At 42.4% G+C, this 20,681-nt stretch overlaps 1 protein-coding gene across 6 annotated transcripts in view; it reads left to right on the top strand.

Moving 5' to 3' along the window:
- LOC124190454 (nephrin-like) overlaps nt 1-20,681 on the top strand; it is a 60,625-nt gene that overhangs the window by 27,478 nt on the left and 12,466 nt on the right. For all 6 annotated transcript variants that reach the window (XM_046583116.1, XM_046583099.1, XM_046583094.1 and 3 more), the window contains 2 exons: nt 11,776-11,911; nt 19,458-19,669. In XM_046583116.1, the coding sequence (XP_046439072.1) occupies nt 11,776-11,911; nt 19,458-19,669 (348 nt within the window). The remainder of the gene's footprint in view (nt 1-11,775; nt 11,912-19,457; nt 19,670-20,681) is intronic.

Genomic DNA, 20,681 nt, shown 5'->3' with positions numbered 1-20,681 from the left:
TGTCTCCATACATTGCGAGCCATTTTCCTAATTATATTCGGCTGATTGGATGTTGTGATTAAGCAACTGGTTTTTCTTTCTGCCTTTCGCTGGAAGTCGGCTCGACGGGGAAAGCCATGTAAAGTTTGCTGAAATTCAATTGCAGGAAAAAGTCACAGATTTTGATTTTTTATTTTTATTTATTTATTTATTTTTTTTTGGTTTACGATTCTCCCTACCTATCTCTCATCTGCTTTTTTGACATTATGCATTTCAGTTTCATTTGAATAATGTCAAATTTACTCGACGCAGCAAACTGTGCATTGGGGTTCGACTTCCAAGGATGAGATGGAGTGTTCCGTCGTGATGCTCACGCTCGGTTGATATTACGTTCCTGGCAGGATATAGTTTGCAAGGTCAATTTCTTGTGTCAACACGAAAGGGAAAGGCAAGACTCTATCATTTCTATCAACCTCTCCTATTTCGTCTGTTTCTTCTTCCTCTTCTGTATACTATATCCGTGGCTGTGAAGTGGGTAGGACGGGACAGGGCAGCCAGGAATTGATCCTAATCTCGCAGTTGGGGCCCAGCTCTTGTATATAGCGTGCGAAGCCAAACAGATAGGCTACACAGACACTTATACTTCTCGAGCCAGTGGCTCTCTTTCCCAAGAGGAGACGAGCTAGAGGCAAACTTGTTCTGTTATTTCGACATCCCACCAATACTATTCTTCGGTTTCTTTGACGTCATCCTTTATCTATAGCTGCGATAAGGGCGGGATGTAACAGGGTGGGGTCGGTACGGTCCTGGGTCCACGCAGCCGTTCCGCTCGATCTTGAAATTCTGCTCCTATTTATTCTTCATGGATTTTGGCGGAGCAAATCAGATTAGCGAAAAGATCTTTACTGGGTCGCTCGCCTCTTAATCGTTTTCAAGCAACACAGCGACCACCGCTGCCGTCGATTGTTATTTTTCTTTATATACTACCATACTCACTGTAGAGGCGTATAGGAATAACTTGTAGGCCTATGATTGACGTTCGATACGAAACGGCCAGAAGCAATCTCATTCCCAGAAGAATTACCAAACACCACCAATAAAAATAAGGATGAAAAATACGTCGGGAAATGTAATGTAGGACATCCGGGCCAGGGGGGGGGGGAGATGGTGTACTACGTATACCTATACACAATTTGGTCTCTTTCTCTCAAGGCGCGCTGCTGTTAGAATATGGCATACTGCTGCTGCTTCTAGGATGGCTGATATATTTTCGTAATCTTTCCTTTTCCGTTTTTTTTTGCCCTTTCTCTCGCGGCCTATAATCAACTTAGCGTTGATCAATCACCTGTCCGGCACGGGACTTTACCATTAAGCTCGAGAAGAAGATGTCTTGGAGCGACGGCCAATTAAGGAAGTGGCTGCCGCTGTTGGCTGATTCGGTTGCACACGGGAGATCGAGTTAGGGTCTGTTAACATATACTCTGGGTGTTTGATGTTATGTAACTACTTACACACTTAGATGCAGCAGCTCGCCCGTAAGTTATATATCTCCCAATCCGTCGAATGTGCGCTCCCCGTTTATGTCCCAACTTGAAAATGGTCATTTGCAGCTCGCTCTAGGTGAACATTTTTCCCAATTGTGGGTTTCAAACATCGAAGAGTAAGTGACCTAATAACCCCCCATCACCTCGTTCCACCGAGCCTCCGCGCTCCTGCATTGCGGGGGGGAAATTTCGCTAGCAACTGGATCGTTCACTATAAACGATGGGAAAATGTCGGCTGTTGGCACACTTGTCTTTCTATTACCTCGGCAACTTAAGTCTAAAGAGCTAAAAGCTATCGTAACTCGCTTTTTTTTTCTTCCTCTTCCCTCGCCTGCGCTCTTTTGCCTCAACCGTTTATGTATGGATCCATTACTGTACATTGTAACATTTTGTCTGGTAGAGAACTCGACACATTTCCATCTCTTTTGTTCGTTTAACAATTTGCTCCGACTAAGCATTAAGCAAAAGGGTGGAAAAAATTGTCTTCCATTTTCCCGGTGTAACCTTTGATGGTTGGTGTAACACTATTCGTCGAAAAGTGCTGAAATAGGAGAACGGCGGTGGCAATTCGCTTCGGTTGCCATGGAAATGGCAGGAGGAAAAAAAAAGTTGATAATTGAAGCAAATGTCTATAAGGAACGACGACAAATGGAAATGAATGAATGATTCTTTTATCCGGCACGACCTGAAACGGTTTCTTTCACTTGACTATTTCATATTCTTCCCACTCTGCCTAGTGTATTTTTGGGGAAGAAGAAGAAAAAAAAAAACAATATTTTTACGTCGTAAGAAGCCGGGCGACCAAAAGACGGAAATCCCCGAGGGATAGAACGCCGAAGAAATAACGACGAGAGTGAGAAAAGTGCGCAATAAAAAAGTTAACGTTTTGATGCATAAGTTCCGCGAATCGATTTGGAAAATTCACGGTTATGACGGAGCCAAGGCCTTGAAGAAGATGATACTTTACCCAGGGCGACATTTATTACTGATCTAATGGATGTTCAATTTTCAGTCGAATACTTTGAAAAGACTCAACATAGCAGCAGCACTCTTGTTTTCCCTAATGACGCGGATTGAAATAATTCAGAATCCTTATTTATTGAACTTGCATTATTTTGAAGTGTATGGAATTTTGAGAAAAGCACTTTGGTTTGCGAAGGAGTCTGAGCGAGTAGTAGCGCACCAGTGTGAGAAATCGTCCACCTTGCTCATAATTTCTGTATTATTACCGGGCGGCATGAGAGACGAGAACAAGGCGACGACAGGCAACGGAAGATGGCGGCGGCACAAAACCCGTTCGTATTACACGCCAGCATCACTCATTTTGAAATGCAAATGTTATACGCTCGTCCGAAAGAGCCTTGCAGCCCGTAGTTTTGTGGAAGCGTCGGGCGGGTGGGCGGCCTCAAACGTGAGTGACGGGAGCAGTTTTCACATTCTCTTCACTGGGGGGAAACGACGGCGAGCGTCCAGTGCCCGTGCGTGTTGCTTGTGCAGCTCGTGCAAATTTTCGGGGCTGTTGGCAGTTGATGTTTCTTTCTCCGAGGGTCATAGAAAAGAGCATGAATAAAATATGTGTGCACATCAACGGAACGGGGGCGAGAGACTGCTGGGAGAGAGGGAGAGGATGATGATGGGTAAATAGGAAATCCACTGCAACGACCAGATCTCATGCATGACAAGAACTGATATGATAGAGACGACGACCTTTGAATCGAGCGTCAGGGGGAAAAAAAAGAAACTTGGTCGAATTGCCGTCGCTCTTTCAACTTAACTTGAAACTTATTGAATTTGATTATCGTGATGCTGTACAAAAGAAAGCAATCCGTGTGAAAGCGTTTGCAATTGATTGGATGTTGTCGTAACTGAGCTATTTTTCTATACACGGTCGTCAGACGGTGAACGCTTTTTATTGACGGGGGGAAAAAAAGTAGAGCATATATATCTATCTACGTATAAATAACTTTTTTTTTTTTGCCCCCGTCGTTCTTTTACCCCGTTTCTTTTTCTTTTGTGTTGGGTGTGTCGAGTCTGTGCGTCTGTTTCTCTATCTGTCTCTTTCTCCGTCCAGTCCTCGCGGTCCACGGATTACCCACAGCGCCATGCTCCGTTTAATCTCCGGGAAGCGAAGAGCCGAGCACTGTCTCTCCATCCTCTCTCTCTCTCTCTCTCTTTCGCTCTTGTTGGCTCTCTGCGGATTGGTCCATGGGAACTGGACAATAAAAGGATCAAGTGACCCGTTAGATGCTTTAACTCGAGTGCCGTTATACGGGCTTTGAATGATTAAATGGAAACACACACACACACACCACTATCAACTTTTTCGAAGCAAATACGTAGAGAGTTGGAGAAAAGATGCAGCTCCTTTTTTTTTTCTTTTCTTATATAATACTGGTATGTGGTATTAATGATTGATTGTAAATCTTTATTGTCCGTACGTGATCGGCTATTTTTTTTTCTTTTTTTATAATGGAAAAGCCTCTTTTTTTCCCACCCCCGATATGGCTAATGTTTCTGGTGTTATTTATCAACTCCCGCGGGAGATAGGGAGAGAAGTGTGTGTGTGTGGTCGGTGGGTCAGGACCGGGAGGAAAACTGTGGGTATCTCATATGCAGTGCACGGATTGGGGCGATCGGATCATTAATCAAACACAAGAGAGGAACTCTGAAAGGTCGATATCTATTTTTTTTTTCTCGTTGGAGACGGTGGTCCCTCCAGCCGAAAACGACTCGTATTGCCCGTCCAATAAATTGATGCTCTTAGCCCGCATCTAGGCGCTGATCATTTGGGCGTGCTTGAATCGCTCTCGGAAATTTCTGATGAGGGTAGATCTATTGTTTCCCGAATAACTAGCGCAAATAATATAGAGTCGTTGAGGCAGAGTCTCGTTTCTAAGAGCCCAACAGCTTTTGTCAATTTTGCTTTGCCACGGTTACATTCTTCTTCTTCTTTTCTTATTACCTCGTCGTCGTCGTCGGCTTGCTATTGATTTTTCATCAGACGACACCACGGCGTCATCTAGTGTGTGTGTACTGCTTTTTTCCGGTCTCGAGCCGTTATGGTGATGATGATGATGATGATACGAACGATTATTTTCCTCTCTTATTAATTTTATTCTTTATTTGTTCCGCTTGCTGGACGAAAAAAAAGGCTAGTTGCAGCTGACTCGGCGTCTGTCCGAGCGACCTCGTCATTATTCAACAAGTCGTTGAATTATGACACAGAATGCGTAAGACTGGCATTATACAGCTAGTCTCCAAGGCTACGGTTATTTCATCGCCGTCCTTTTTTTTTGTTTTTTGTTCTTTGCTTTGTCGACACATTAAGCTATCCTAAGTGTAACTGGCGACTTTTATGATTTGAAAAAGATGTATATCACGCCATGTCGTTGGGAGTGTAAAAGAGACTATAGTACGTTGGTGGTCTTTATCTGAAAGTATGCATGTTTAATGTTTGATGCGGCCTATCGTTCTCTTCTTGAAAAAAAAAAAATATCTATTCACGGGTACGCGTCCCGTAAATCACGTCTCGGGGAGGGGGTGGGGAATAACGCTAAAGAAATTGCGTGATTGACTCTCTTGGCCGTTATTCTTGTGGAAGCGGGCATCTCAATCTTTTCTAAGGCAAAATTCTGACTGCGCGATGTCTCGTTACGATGATTTGTCGCCTCTGTTTAATTCAACGTTCCCGCTCTGCTGTTCACACGCTCCGGACGAAAACTGATGTTCACTTTTGAGCCAAACTTGGTGCTCGGTGGAAAAATGTTTAAAGCATTCCGGAGCTCTCTTCCAGTCAGAGTCTAACGTGGCGGCAAATTCCCGAAATTCAAAATGCATAAAACTGAAATGGGAATGCAGATGCGTTTGGGCCTTTGTCGTTTGTGTGCTGGTCAGTGAGTTTCGCCATATTCCGGCTGCTCTTAACTTTTGATCATAAAACTTAGCTCTCGACTTCAACTTCACTCGACTATTCCTTCGTTTGCGTTGGCGGCAAGTAAATTTCGTTTGATTTGATTAACTTTACGGTTGTTAAATTTGAATTTTATGATTTATTTGAGGGTTTGGGAATCTGTTTGCACGCGAAGGATTCACATCGAATTTCCGCTTCATTTTTTTCTGGATAGAGTTTGTAACATAAAAGTCAGTCGATCGAATCTCCTCGAGCCCAAATCATTCCTTTAGCTTAGGCATTTGTTTTCCTTGGAAGATCTAAACTGAATGTGAACGTGTTACTGTTCCTCCATACACTTTGAATCTATTTGTTACGTTAACGCGTCCGGCCCTTGTTTGTCTCCATCGCTTGAGTGGACAAGAGCTGGCAGTTAGGCTCATTCCTATGTGGGCATAGTCTAGACGGCCTCCTCTCGTCAAGGCAGTCAGCACATAGCCTACCAGGGGAATGGAATTTTCCGGAATGCAATAAAACCGTTGTCGATATCTCGATCTCTCGTGCCATTCCATCAGAGAAACATCATTCGATAGCTGCATTCTTTGTTTCTGTTGGAACCACCTTCTTTGCTGCTGTGTATAAAGGGCGTGGAATCCCCGGCAAATCTTTTTCACGCTAGATTAGCTCAGAGACTCTGGTCGATCTGCCCGCTGACTAGAAACCAATTTGATTGTGCTACGCGGACACGTCTAAAAGGCGAAAGAGAGAAAGGTTCAATCAAACTCAATGATTCTATTTGTTGCAGTCCGAGTTTGTAGTTGCTAAGCCTTTTTAAGTAACCAGATGGCCCTTCCCGTATAGCACAACATCCGCATTTCACATTCTCTCTCTCTCTCTGTGCTCCGCCGTGAGCTGTGTTTTATTGATCGCTGGTTGCTGGACTGCGATGGTGTGTCATGGAGACATACAAAATATTTTACACTAGTTCAAGAATGAATCACGATATAATTTAGTCCTGACGTGTAGGATAGGCTCTGAGTAAACAGAGCCGATACTCGAAAACTGGGCCTTCTCAAATACGGTGATCTTGGATGTGTGTATAGCGCACAGGCTCTTGCATCAGTCAGAGATTCAGAGATTAAGGGAAGAACATGACAGATGAGAAGGATTTGTCATATTCTGATACGAAAGCGACCCAGTAGCCCGAGAATTTTAATGACATCCTATTTGGACCTTGAATAGTGGGAATGTGAGATTTGATATGCTGTCTTCTCAGGTGGCCCTTTGTAATCTCAAGACGCTTTTGGAGATTGAGAATGTGGGATCGTGCATGTAATGCCAACTGACCGGTCGACTGTGCAAACCTGAATGTTATGTTGAGCGAGAGAGATAAAAATTCCCCCTGCTTTTCTATTGTTGAATCTTAATAGCGATCGTTACAGCATTTGATCTTTGAAAAGTGTTACCGTCGACATAGCCAGTCCACAGCAAAGAAAAAATGTATTCTACCGATTTCCCTCTGTCGTTTCTCCTCTGATTCCTTTTGATTCTATTTTGAGTACGTAAATAACAGGAGCGATACGGATTTTTTCAAACGAATGAATGAATGGTACCGGTAGAGTGTGATGTATTTTCTTTCTTTAACAGCGAGAGATAGAACTGAATCGTGGCTGCAAATGAGAAAGGAATATTGGCGATAGGGCTTCAGTCGTTCTGAAAATGGCGGAGGAAATGAAATTGTTGATTGGCTGGCCTAAGTGGAACCATCTAGCACGATAAGGGTCACATCCGTTGTGTCATCATCGTCATCAATCACTTTGGTATTTTTCCACTGCCCCATGTACACATTCGACCCCCTGCCTGCCATTTTCTCCATAGCTGGCGTGCTTTTATCGGAAAATAAGTGGTTAGCTTTTATCACTATATGCTAGCTGCCATAGGGGTTGTACTTGTTTCTGATTTTTTAAGTGAAAGCTTTAACATATACGAAAGATATGTGCTTTTGCCTTTGTGGTTCATTGATTAGTGCAACAATGCACCACATCCACAAGTTATATATTCTACAGCTAGTCCAGCATATTACATGAACGAGAATCTTCGACTGAAACAGAATGAGGCGATCGTTGCATTTTTACGATTGATTTGATCGCCAAAGAATTGTAAAATTGCGGATCTTATTTTTCTTTAAACGACACGAGCGGAAAATTTCTTAGAAGACGAGCTCACCAGCAGGTCTGGTCTGAATATGCTCATCTAATCATTGGTCTGTCTGAATATGCAAAGCATTAAATATAAGACCATTGGAGGAGAAATATAAACGAACATTACGGTCGAGTTCTTTTTCTTGTACGTTTTGAGCTCACAAGCGTCACTAACACGGGAGGTTTTATTCCTCTCATACCCCGCCCCATCCACGTCTTCAACACCAAAAGACGAAAAAAAATCGTGATTAATGAAGACTCGGTGTGTGTACCAGTGTACCACTTGTGATGGCGCTCATGTTGAATCGATTCTTGGCGGATTTGTCTTCTTTTCTTGTTGCGAATTAATTTCAAGAGAGTAGCCAAATTTATTTAACACTGAGAAGAAAAAGCGAGGCTACGGTACAAACTCTGAATCTTCTTTGGTCACATCGTAATTGGTGTAATTAAGAGCTTTATCATTATATTATATTCGTCTGTGGAGAATGTTCTTCCTTCAAACGGGCGAAGTAGTGTAACGATGACTTGATTGCTACTCTACTTTTTCTCTTACTTATTTTCCTTTTCCTATTGCACTTGGCTCGAGTCGATGAAGATAATGACGGGCCCTTAGAACTACGATGAAGATAATGCTCGAAAGATGGGTGTGAGTCAACCCAGCAAAGCTCTAGCGTCCAGTGTGCTGTAAATTTTAATTGACCGTGCTTTATGCTAATTTCTAGAACACTAACAAATTAGTGGACCTTGCAATTTGTCTCAGTTTGTTGTAGCAGAGCTATTTCGAGGCACCAAGAAGGTGCAAGTACTAACAGGAAACGCATAACTCAAGTCTGCAGGGGAACGTGCGAGAATGTCTATCTATTAACAGTATAGAGCAATGAACCGGATTAACGATTCAAAGGAGGCATAATGAGGCATTCTAGCAGCAAAGTGGCTCCTGCACAGTCGATACAATGTTAACGCCGGCCAAAGACGTGAGCGAAAACGCGTTCGTGTTTGATTAGTCGACCCCTCATCATCTTTCGTTTTCAAGTTGCGAAGTAAAGCACTCTACACATCCGAAAGATTGCAAACTTCCTAATCTCTCCTACTTTATTCTTAAACCAAATTCTTATTGCGAGTATGGGTATCACTTGTTCATTTGCCTTTTTTTTTTGTTGTTGTTGTTGTTTTTTTTTGTTTGTTTTTTTTTTTTTTTTTAATTTGCGCTACATTTCTGGAAAGTCTGAGTGTTATTGTCTGTTTTATTAATCCCGTCTCGCCCTGACAGAGAGATGGAAGAGTTTCGTAATTAATTTCCAACCGCGTCTCAACTAAGAGCACTCATTGAGAAGATTTGATGCGCGGTACACGGTACAGTTTTCGCTTAATTCATCGCACGAGAAAAGCTCTTAAGAGCACAAACTTTGCTTCTAAAAAGATAATACAAGAAAAAATATAGGAGTTCGATAAGTGAGTGATCACTGAGGGAGCTACGCGAGAACAAACGGTCTCTTTCGTTTAAACTAAGTCGTTGAGAGATTCTCTGACGTCTGAGATTCAAAAGTTGCCTTGAAACAATTACATTGAATGCACCATCAACACAGTTAGCTTATAACATGCGACACTATTCTCTACGCTTGCATAATCTGCTCTCCCACACACCTTTTTAAGTTCGATTTATCCCGTAATGTCCTTGTATTGTAAATGGGATTGAAAGGGTTTGCTGTCGCGGCTCATGACAGGACGTCAAAATTGAGTTGATAACGCTAAAATAGCTCCACAAGCCAATCTATTTTCCTTGGACCATATCGGTATTTTCCTCTTTGCGCTGCCTGTATGGAATTCTATTGGGCTGAACAGGTTGCCACTTAAAAGTAGTGCTATTGTTGCTGTTAGGTAAACGGGAGGTAAGACGGGCTTTCAACAAAATGTGCCAAATTGAAATGGGATTCAAAATACTGCTGTTAGAGAGAATTGAGTAATCCTCTGTCGCAATCGTCTTGTTTGTTTTTTGTTTTAGTCGCCGGTTAAAAATAGAGGAAATAACAAACGGGAAAGTTTTGTCGTTTGTGTGTGTGAAGTAACATAAGGAAAATAGAAAGGGTAATGCGTGGTGCATTTCCTGGGTGAATGCGACAAACTTTTGTTTTCTTTTTCTCAAACAAGTTATTTTATTTTTGGTGACAGCAACTATATACGGCTAACTAAATTTAGGAAAGGCGTGTTTTCCACTCTCCCTTCTGTCCAATATGTATAGCTTGGATCCGTGGGGACGGACAACTTTTCACTTTTTGGGAATCTGTCAATAATGAAACACAATTTCTACCTGGTGAAAATAATTTGAAGTTTCTCATTACGAGTGTTTTCAGTCCGATTCACGATGCATTTTTCTTCAAAATCAAATATGATTTAATGTGTTTCCGTACCTAGGCTGATCTATTAACTAACAACAAAACGCTTCATTTCGAACACCAGTCTCGCTTTTACCAACGAATAGAAGTGTCGTGTTAAAAACTGACTTGTGTTAAGATGAGTTTGATTGTTTATCGAGGATGTATGCAAACTATGTAGGTTATTAAGTAACTATAGAATGCGTATATTATAGATGAATGCAATATCGCAATGGCAAATTTTTACGGTCCGAATTAAATTAGTTCGATTTAGAACGGCCATTATCTATTCCCCAAGATCTATTTGGAGAATACGTTGGTCTCTCTCGCTGTTTGTTTTGCACTAGACTGGATGTACGTAAGCTTAGTAAAAAATGAGTCTCTTCCTAATTTTAAAACTTTCTAATCAAAAGTTGCTGACAGTTATTTAATTTCGCTGCAATTAAATATCGGACAATACTTGTATTGTTCAAGCGTGGAAATTAAAAACATAGAAGTGTGTAGCATCTCTGTCAATAAGTCAAAATAAGGCAATAATGGGCAGTAAGTCAATAAAAGACGCAATCCACAATCAGCGTTCATTGTCCCAAGACGCTATCATTGAATAGAAAAGGAAGTCTTGTTCGAGAGCCACGTTTCTGATTTTCTTTCTGCATTCCCGCAGCCCGCCGAGTTGACTGACCGATCGATAAAGACAGTCGGATGGCTTCCATCAGCTTATAGGCTCTAGGATCGCTTGCACTTTTTGACTTTTGGCCCAGTCTCTGCGTTGTCTATCGCTAGGCCGCAGTGCAGCGCGATGAGAGAGTTACTCTCTGCAATCTTATTTGCAGTTTTCCAACGTTTTGTGCTGTGCGTCTTTCTCTTTCTCATCGTACGGATTAATCCAAAGATGCCGAAGGTTTGCGATATTAGGTTTCTAATAGGCAACGCGTCCAGCCTAAAGGAGGATGAGACGGCTTCAACTTTTCTGGATGATGTGCTTCCAAATAATATACGACAGTCTACACTTTTGATGTATGTTAATAAAAGCGCCGCCGCCGCTCCTCGAGGAATCGTAGAACAGTAGAATGCAAAGGCTCCCTTTTTCAACATGGGAAGAGTAAATTGGACCATCATTTCCAAAGAGTGAGTGTGGGATGGATGTCGGATGCTTCCATCCTTTTTTGCGAGTTGGCAATAGTGGTAAGGCAAGTACAACCGAGTCAGTCTAGTTTTGAGTTTCTCGCATGCCGCTTTGACATGTTGTGCATGCAGATTCGATTAAAGAGAAGGGACGACAAGGGTGCCCTCTGACAGAGGAGCGTGAAAGCCTGGCGTCAGCCCTTTTGTGTCGTGTGGCAGCTGTCACTATCGCAGACAGAGAAATAGGAGAAGAGAAAGAAGAAGAAGAAAATGGTGAAAAAGGGAAAAATTTCTTCGTCTTGGGCGAAGGATCAGAGCCAGCAGAGAAAACATTCTTTGTAAAGAAGCGATAATTGTTGGCTTGTTTTTCTTTGGCATAATCCTCGCCACTTTCCCATCTTGAATGCCCGTTTTTTTTTTCTTCGTTTGTTTGATTTTGTTGCGAAAAAAAAAGGAGTGAGCCACTCTTACGTCCCTCATTCTCCGAACGATCCTGTTTACCCTCTCTGACTCCTAAGAGGGAGATGAGGAGGACATTGCGGATGTCGGCCGCTAATGTGACACTCATTGAACGATTGCTGGACAGGCGTGCGCCTGAGTGGAATATTGAGCGAAACACTACATTATTCAATTGACTCTACATTCTTCTTTCTTTCTTTTTGCAGATGTTCCTCTGCGGAATCTGGTCGTGCTAGCCAACAGTACGGCAGAGCTGCCCTGTGACACGGCTCCTCCTGACCGGCACGACGAGGTCATCTTGGTTCTCTGGTTCCGAGAAAATGTCGGGACACCCATTTTCAGGTTGGTCCATCAATTAATCACGTTCTAGTTTGTATTCGAGTGCCACTTGAAGCACTGGACATGCTAGTGCTGTATGTTGCTATGAGCTGGCTCGAAGATAGTGTTTCAAAGTGAACTGTTGGTTTGGCGAGTAGTGACTGACATGTCAAATTCACTTGTGATCAAGAGTGATCTACTGAGCGACTCGGATGTTTGCTGTTTGTCGATAAGTCCCGACAAATTTGACTGCTCTGCGTGTTACACAGTGCAAGAAGTTCCCCCGCATTTTTCTCCGTTAATTGTCACTCGACCGCACGTTACCGTCTCCTAGTAACCGTCCTACTTGCGTTCTCACCATTCGTGGCCCTTAAACATTTCAAGTGCAGCCAGTCCTGTTGCAATTACGTTTCAGATCCTGGAAGCCACGAGTAGTTTTTCATTTGAATAATTTACTTTATTTTTATTTTTTTAATTTCAAATTTGGCGGGGGTTTGAGTCACCAACTTCGCATTGTCAACCCTTATTTCCAACTGGCAATTAAGGCTTGACTTTGTTTTGACTGTTTTTTTGTTTTTTGTTTTTTATTATTTTTATTTATTTATTTATATTTTTTTTTTGCGCTCGGTTCACTCTTGGAATCAAATATATAGCGACATAAAAGGCCTGTCGTTGCTTTGACGTTTTTTTTTTGTGACTAGCGTAAAACTCTTGACGGGAAACTGTTAAGGCCGAGTCTGACAACAGAAATGTCTTGAAGTCAAACGTAGGAAACTACTATAGGAAACATTTGGACTGGCGCATACTGACGCAGACGACGCGCACTGAAATGATTCAATGTATTAAGTAAAAAAAAAAAAAGACAATATGATCAGCGGAGAGAAATGAATGCAAAAGAGGAAAAATAAAACGAAAAAAACAAGCAAACAATAAATGTAGCCATGTAGGTCATCGTGGACATTTCCTTAGACGCCCACTTGGAAATCAATTTCAGAGAAGGACGCAATTTAGTAAATACATCTGCTGGCGCTATGTTATGGTTCTTGTATCGACAACATAAAAATCATGACAACATGATTCGACGTCTACCCAAAAATTGAAGAGGTCCATTACCCTCAATGTTCTCGGCCTTGGCCGGATGTATAGGCTGGCGGAAGTGAGCCGGGGTTGTGGTGTATAGTCTATATTCCGCTTCTTTTGAACATGTTTCTGCACAGTTCATTGCTCCTCTTGCACATACACTCTTTTGTGTCTATATACGCATGACTGAGGGCGGTTTTGAGATTCCGTTTTCATTGTGTAAAGACTCCGAGATGGATCGTCAAACGAGAGAAAAGTACATAATGGAACGAGTACATGAGTGAAAGCTTTCGGTTGACAGTCTCGATTTCCTTTTATCATATTCTTCTTACTCCAGTCTACTTTGCCTTATTCTTATCCTAAAAAGTTCTCATTTTTATACTGTCTGCTATGACGCCAGTAAAAGACTAAGAAAATGAGTTAGGACATTTCATTTCACGCTGCAATGTTTGGTTGTTTCATCCCCCTCTTTTTCTTTTTCTAAGACTGTTCATTTCGTCTTTTGTCTTATTCATCGGCTCGATTTCTCTTCCGTTTTCACCAAGGCCCAGAAATGTCCAACCAGTTTAACTTGCCCAGATTTGGATGGATCATTAATGTTGCTTTCGTCAGGCTCCTTCTCTTATTCTTTGTTTCCCCGTTGTCTCTCGTGGGAATTTGTTCTTGTGGTAAATGGCGAGACTTGACTCGGTCGGCCATTGAGATATTACGCACTCAATCTCACTTTTTGCCGCGGCCCTTTTTTTTTTTTCCAAGGCGCCCTTTATAGGTCTTCTGCGTTCATCCCATTTCTTCGCCATTGTCAACGTCGACGAAAGATCAAGTCCCACGGTCGTTTAGGGTGGAAAGAAGGAGAGAAGCTGAGAATATCATTGGACGTGTAACAGGCTTTTGATTATACTCGAACCCGTGGGGCTTTGTGAGCCGGTCTGAAAGAGTGTCTGCTGCAGTTTGCACTCTTGAGGGAAGAAAAAAGAAAAGCGCGTTCGTGATAGCACAGGAAATGTTAATAGCCTAAACGGTCGTCTACGCAGTTCAATTATCGAGGGTGACAATCTCTTCTGCTATCAGGAATCTGATACTAGCTAATGACGGTGTCAGTCACAGGGACGGATAGAATTGTCCAATTGTGCTTCCCTGATGTGTCTGGAAGGTCTTTGCGCTTTTGGGGAGAGGGAAATCCTTGCTCAACTCTTCTACGTCCTGTACGTCACCGATTACATCTTGTTGATGACGCGGTACGTTCATCTCGAGGGACTTCGTCCTTTGCCAAGTTACAAATTACAATCATCTTTTTGTGGAGCTGTTTCGAAGGGCTTGTTGTTTTCTTCCGGCTTTGACATGGAACTCCTATTATTAGAGACGGCTTGCCTTGAACTCTTATTCAAGATTTGGTGTCCATCTCCTCCAAAATTCCCGGAAAATGTGAACTATGAAACGATTAAATTGAGGTCCCAGCAATCATTTCCTTTTCCTATGGTTGTATACTTGATCTTTTCAATATTTCTTCAAAGCCCCTCTGAATGATTGAGACCAACAGGAAGGATTTCCAAAACGATTCAGCATTTATTTAAAACCTTTGCATATTCTCCGTATATTTTTTTAAATTTCTTTTTTGAAATAAAAAAGAAATGCGTAAGTGCATGCTCAAGCCCACGTCCTCCACCATAAGCATCGAGTTCAATCGAATTGAAAAAATAAAACTAGTCCAGCCTTTCTGCTTTTCGTTACCGAGTTATCCCTGAAGAACGTCGTCGTAGATGCTAATGGTGTGCAAGGTAGAGACCTACTTCGTAGCAGACGCAAGTCTTACTAGCAATCAATAAATCAGAGGCTGTAGGTAGGAGGAAAGAAAATAAGGGAGTCCAGCATTAGCGAGGAAAAGTGCAGTTCGATGTCGGCGTATTATCGCTGAGCTGTAGGAAGGCGTAGGAGTAATTCAACTCTGTTTATTGATTTGTAACCAAATCGACAATGTACAAAATACGTTCAAAGGAAAAGATTTCATTTGCTTGGCCTAAAAATAACCAATCAACCTAGCGGGAATAAGTTGTTGAGGGTATATTTAGGTCGCTATTTGTCACAAACTGTAAAACCCACGAATAATATATTGATTTAATCTTGATTAAGCTTCTGCAATCACATTGGAATCAACACTTAGTCTTGTGTCGTTTTGGTCTTATGAACAAAGAAATAGTCTCTATTAATGAATCAAGTATTACTAGTCCGATTAACGAGATTAATTAATGGGCGAAATATTACGTTGCATTCGACTCTGTGTTTGCTTTTTTCTTCTAATTGTTTTCTTACACATTTGCTGCCTTTTCGTTTTTATTGTTTCTTTTCTTCCCTCGGCCGTCATCTTTTTCTCATGTCAGACATTTTTTCCGTCTTGCCCGCGTCCAAAAAGAACCCCCAAGTATTTCCAGAACATAGCAATCTCCTTTTTTCCCCCCTTTTGGTTCGTTATTTACTTCCCATTTTTTTTCTCTCAATTCCCAAGATGCGTTTTCTTGCTGTGTTGGCTTTCCCCTTGTCAATTCTCGCTCTACTCGATTAAGAAACCCTTGATCGTTTGGTGATGACGATCGAAGGAGAGAAGAAAAAAGAAAGACGGAAAGTGAATTACGTAACCGACAGTTCATGTAGGTTCATTACTCTCGAAGGATGCTGATCGTGGTTACCCGGCCCATAATAAGAACTATTTGTTCACCTCAATCGATAAAAGGAATTGTCGTTCAACACCCGCGCCATCTCGAAGTTCGCTGTATAGTCTAGACAGGCCTTTACGTGTGGAAAAGATTCAATTTAAACGGATTGTCATGACGATGAGTTTATATTATACACATACGGGCTTTTATAATGATGTCGCGATAAGGTATGGCAGAATGTTCCGCTCCGGATGATAATAAAAGTATTGGCTGGAGACGAGATGAGAAAGTCGCAACAGCGCCTTCATATCGATTCAAATGTTACACGAATTGACGCGGCTTGGCGAAATTCAAACTTGCTGGTGTCTATACACCATCAACTCCCCATGATTCTTTTTTTTCTTTTGGCGAGGATGAAAAGTGCAGGCGGCGAGTTGAATCGTCTCGACCCCCAAGTAAAAATATCAACTTTAATCAGCGTCAAAGTTTGAGTGGTGCCGTTTCCTTAATTGGGAGGTTCTAACCCTCATAGAGAAGAAGAAAGGAAACATATCTTTGAGTTGGTAGAGAAACAACTCTTAAAAGAACTCTTCAGTCTCTTCTTTTTTGTCACCCATCACGCATGTAGTGACCAGAGAGCTGCTCCACTGCACTCGTATTTAACATTGTTAGCCAAGCCAATTAATGAAGAGTAGCAGAAAAGAGTGGAGGGCTACCAGGAATATTATACACTACTAGTTTTGCTAGAGAACCTTATGCTGGTTGTTGTTGTTGTTGCAACTGCACTCGACGACAAATTGGCAAAAGTGACGCATGGGTCAAGCTTGTGCGCAATTGATTGTCTGACCTTTCTCGCTTGGATGATTTTCATCTTCTTGTCTGAAAATCGCTCGTACCCTAGCTAGCTTCCACTCATTCCGGCGTATATTTGTTTAGCGCTGATTGTTTTTATGCGACTAAATAGATTTGAAGGGAAGTCAGAGTCTGCAAGTTGGAAATGCATAAGACGCTTAATTCATTCAGTGTGTTTGACGCCAAACAATGAAAATTGCGACAATTGGGTCACAGCGTTACAGACTGGTCAGAAAAAGAAATTCGGCAGGAAATAGGGGGAATTTTTCGTACAATGTACTGAGAGGGATGGTGCTTCTATTTTCCGTTCCCTCTTGATTTTGATGTCGTAAGTTGGCAATGGGGGATTGAATCCCCCTTGATCTTTTTTTTCTTTTTTGTACCGTAGCTCTTTTTGCTCCCCTACATACTCGTGATTATTTTGAAAGTACGGTATATAGATCCCTTTGTGCGAGGATCGATTTTTATCGAGGATTTCATGTCAAAGAGTCATCGGGTTAAGTTTGTTTCATATAGCTATTCGGCGGATACAACAAAATCCCGGATAAAGGCGATGGACTTTCGCTTCATCAATGGGAAAAAAGAGGAAACGTTTTGATTGATGTTCTCGTTGGTTTTCATCTTCTCTCTCGGACGACGACCGGTATAATCCTTAGATATATAGGTAACAATTCCGCGGAGTGAGCGCTCGGTGCGGCTGTTGTCTGCAACAACCTGCTCGAGTTTCCGCTCCCCTGTGGTGGTGTAGATGCAGGGAAACAGTTTGATCGATCGACGAGGAAAAAAGCCCCGTCTCTGTTTCGCGCAGTTCCGCCAGCCCAGTTTCTCGCACCGTTGTGAATCCCGGCTGTGTTATTTGCATTTATTTACTTCAGTATCTGTGACAACAGAATTATGTCAAAATCGGATTTTCTTTGCCAAGCGATTCTTTGAATTGCTTAGAAAAAAACATCTGTTTGGATTTACTCCGTCCACCTGGAAGAGCAAATCGGAATCTATGCAAGACGTGGGTGGTAAAGGATCCTACAAAAGACACTTTGATATGATTTTGTGCAGCATCAGGATCGCGGTTCGGATGTTTTGACTCTATATGGGGGCTATAAATAGGCTACTGGGGTAATCCACATTGTATGTCGCTGGAGTTGCACCGAGTTGCAGCAACAAAGACGACGTCCAATCCGCAGTTTCCCATTAGATAACATTTCTTCTTCTTTTCTTTCTTTTTTTTTTTTTGACGAGACCCGGACTTGTCTGTATATCAGTTGACACATCGGGAGCGGTTCCCTCACTAGATACATCTTTTTATCTATCTTCTTTTTGGTCTCTTGATTCTATTTATACATATGTCTTCTCTGATCTCTTTGCGTCTTTTCCATGTTGCCTCTTTTCTTTATCTCTCTCTGTCTTTCCGACCGTCAAGTAACGACGACGAATTTTTCTTCTTTTTCTTGTTTCTTTTTTTTTTTTTTTTTTTTTTTGCTACGGAAAAGAGTGGCTTCTCTCTTTCAAGCTCCGTTTAGCTCTGGCAGAAATGAAAGCGACCAAAGAGACAAAAGCAGATAGAAACTAAAGAAGAGAATAAAGATTTCCCGTTCCTTCCTTTCGGGCTACGACTCCTACAATCGACAATTGCCGTCTGCTGACTCGATTGTGTCACGTCCGCAAGCAAAGCTCTATTACATTGCCATCAGTATTGACTTGAATCTTTGATCGACTTGTGCTCTAGAGATAAAAGTTTAATTTCTTTGATAATAAGAGGTAGTAGCTGTAGCACTGAGCGTAGTTTGATGGACTAGACAATGATGTTGATGGGAATTTCCTGTGGTTGAGGGTCTGGCTTAGCCCTTTGCGGTCATCTGACGACCATTTCTCTGGGCCTCTTTTCTTTTTTTTTTTTATATCTCTTATACCTTATTATTACCTTCGGAAGGAAAGATTACATAACGAAGGAGAGTCATAATAGTTAAGAAAACGACCAAAACTAAAGACGACTTACAGAGCTGATTAGAAGCCGGAATCAATTTTCAATATATATGGGCGACGAATCATCTTAATCACCGGACGCTTATTCTGAGTAGCAGATACTCGCACCGCTCAAGAAGAATCTCTTTTAAATGTTTAATTCTTCTCCTAGAGGGTGTAGGGTACATAGTCTAAGTTGCCTTTCTTACGTATCAATTAGTAAGAAAAGTTGAAGACGAAATCAGTTTGAACTTAACGTACCGTACGCAGACAGCCGGACAAATTAATAGATTTCAATGGAAAGTGTACTCTGCAACCTGGTCATATTGTATTTATGAGCACTTCACGATATGCCCTGATTTCTGAAACATTGGATTGCTCTTGGAAAATCAATTTATAAAGTTGTTTCGCCTGTCTAGTCCTTAGTGAACCTTCGTTAGCCGTAATTCGTCTGTGTGGGGAAATTCCCGCGAACACCCGACAATCCGCATTGCCGTGCGAAAATACTCAAATAGATTCGCTCGTCAATTTTTCATTTGCCCCGCCATTCTCTTGGTTCTTTTTGCCGTGCCTGTGATATGGCTCCATGATTTTGAGGCGAAAGCTCAGCTGAATTGTTAAGGCAAACGATTGTGACAGGAGTGATACACACTAAGCCGTCGGTATTGAAATGGGCATGCGACTTTAACGGCATAAAGGCTTTTCAAAGCCGGGCTCTGAGTGTGTCTCCTTGTCCCCCTAAAGAATAAAAGTCAATTCAACTTGAAATAAATAAAATCAAGTCAGGCATTTTTTCCCCCTTCCCTTTGGCGTTTCCGAGAATGGTTTCTACAATCTGGCGGAGAGCAATCCCTCTTTGAAGCTAGCAGGCGCAGCCAGTCCAGCTTTGTTGTTCACATCTCATGCTATATTATATACGAGATTGTCTCCTGATGGAAGTTGACATTCTTTTCGCTAACTTTATTTGTATTTTTCTTCTTCTTCTTCCCGTATACGTGTGACATATGATGTTACGCGTACTGCAGTGCGGATGCTCGAGAAGTTGCGTTATCACAAGCTGGTGTCTGGTTCGACGAGGACATCCTGAAGAAAAGGGCCACCTTCCGGGGACGCGTGAGCGAGCCGTCCATCCTGGCCATCGGCAACATCAGTTTAACCGACCAGTCCGTCTACCGGTGTCGAGTCGACTTTCGCGAAGCCAAATCACGCAACTCCCGCATCAATCTGACAGTCATTGGTGAGTCCATTCTAATTTCTGTTTAACTTTTGGGAGCGGGAAATACTACAGTCAAATCATCGTCGATGAAACAAAAAAGGGGAAATCCTATTGTATCCTTGGATTCCGATTTGAGCCATTATGCCCGATTCTGCGGGGAGGGCTGTTGTTGTTGTTGTCGTTGATGTATGTGTGTGTACTGGAGTTGAGGGGGTTCAAACGAGCCGCCCGCCGAATTTGGCGGCCAGTAAATCACGTCCGGGTGCCATGTATAGAGAACTGGTATAGAGAGTAGCCTCCGACATTCATTCTTTGTCTTGTCCATATATCTCTCGGCTATAACTGGAGCTGACTTGATGCTGATAAACTCGCGTCGCGTCATTAAACCATCCGGCGGATGGGATGCCATACATTTAAATGTTGTTTTAGTCTCTCAACTTGACATTAGTGCGCGCGTATTGATGTGTGCCGTAGTCGGGCGACGGGAGAGGATATGGGCGGAAACCTTTTGAGTGGCGACTCGCCGAGTTTGGTGCTGATTGGAGTATCTCGTTAGTTTGATTTCTTTTCCTGGTTCCAAGCAGTCTGAACCGTCGACGGCATTATCGTAAATTGGGCACTTGTGCGTTCACCATGCCACAGACGGAAAGGATTCGTCCATCCCCCGGCTGCTGCTGCTGCTGCTGCGTCACCCGCGCCATCCCTTTTTCCCTTCGCTTGGCTTCTCGTTCATCACCCAGTTGCGTCGGCAGTCGTCGGCTCTATTGCAATAGATGTCGAGATCCGGCCGGGGTCTTTGCATTAGCCACTAGGTTATATGTTCAGGAGGAACGAACGGCTCTATGGGGAAGCGCGGATGTATATATATTTGGGCGTAGGTCAGAAACTAAAAGAAAAAGAAAACAAAAAAATATAAGTCGTTTGAAACAGATGCATCGGGAGGCGACGGGTCTATATCATTTCCAACTAACAACCAAATCCCATTTCGTTCCACAATCGGTTGTTGCCGACAGCTTGATCTTCTTTTCTCATG

This window comes from Daphnia pulex, chromosome 1 (assembly GCF_021134715.1).
Source record: "Daphnia pulex isolate KAP4 chromosome 1, ASM2113471v1".
NCBI classification, from domain to species: Eukaryota; Metazoa; Arthropoda; class Branchiopoda; order Diplostraca; family Daphniidae; genus Daphnia; species Daphnia pulex.
This window is presented reverse-complemented; position numbering and strand designations above follow the sequence as displayed.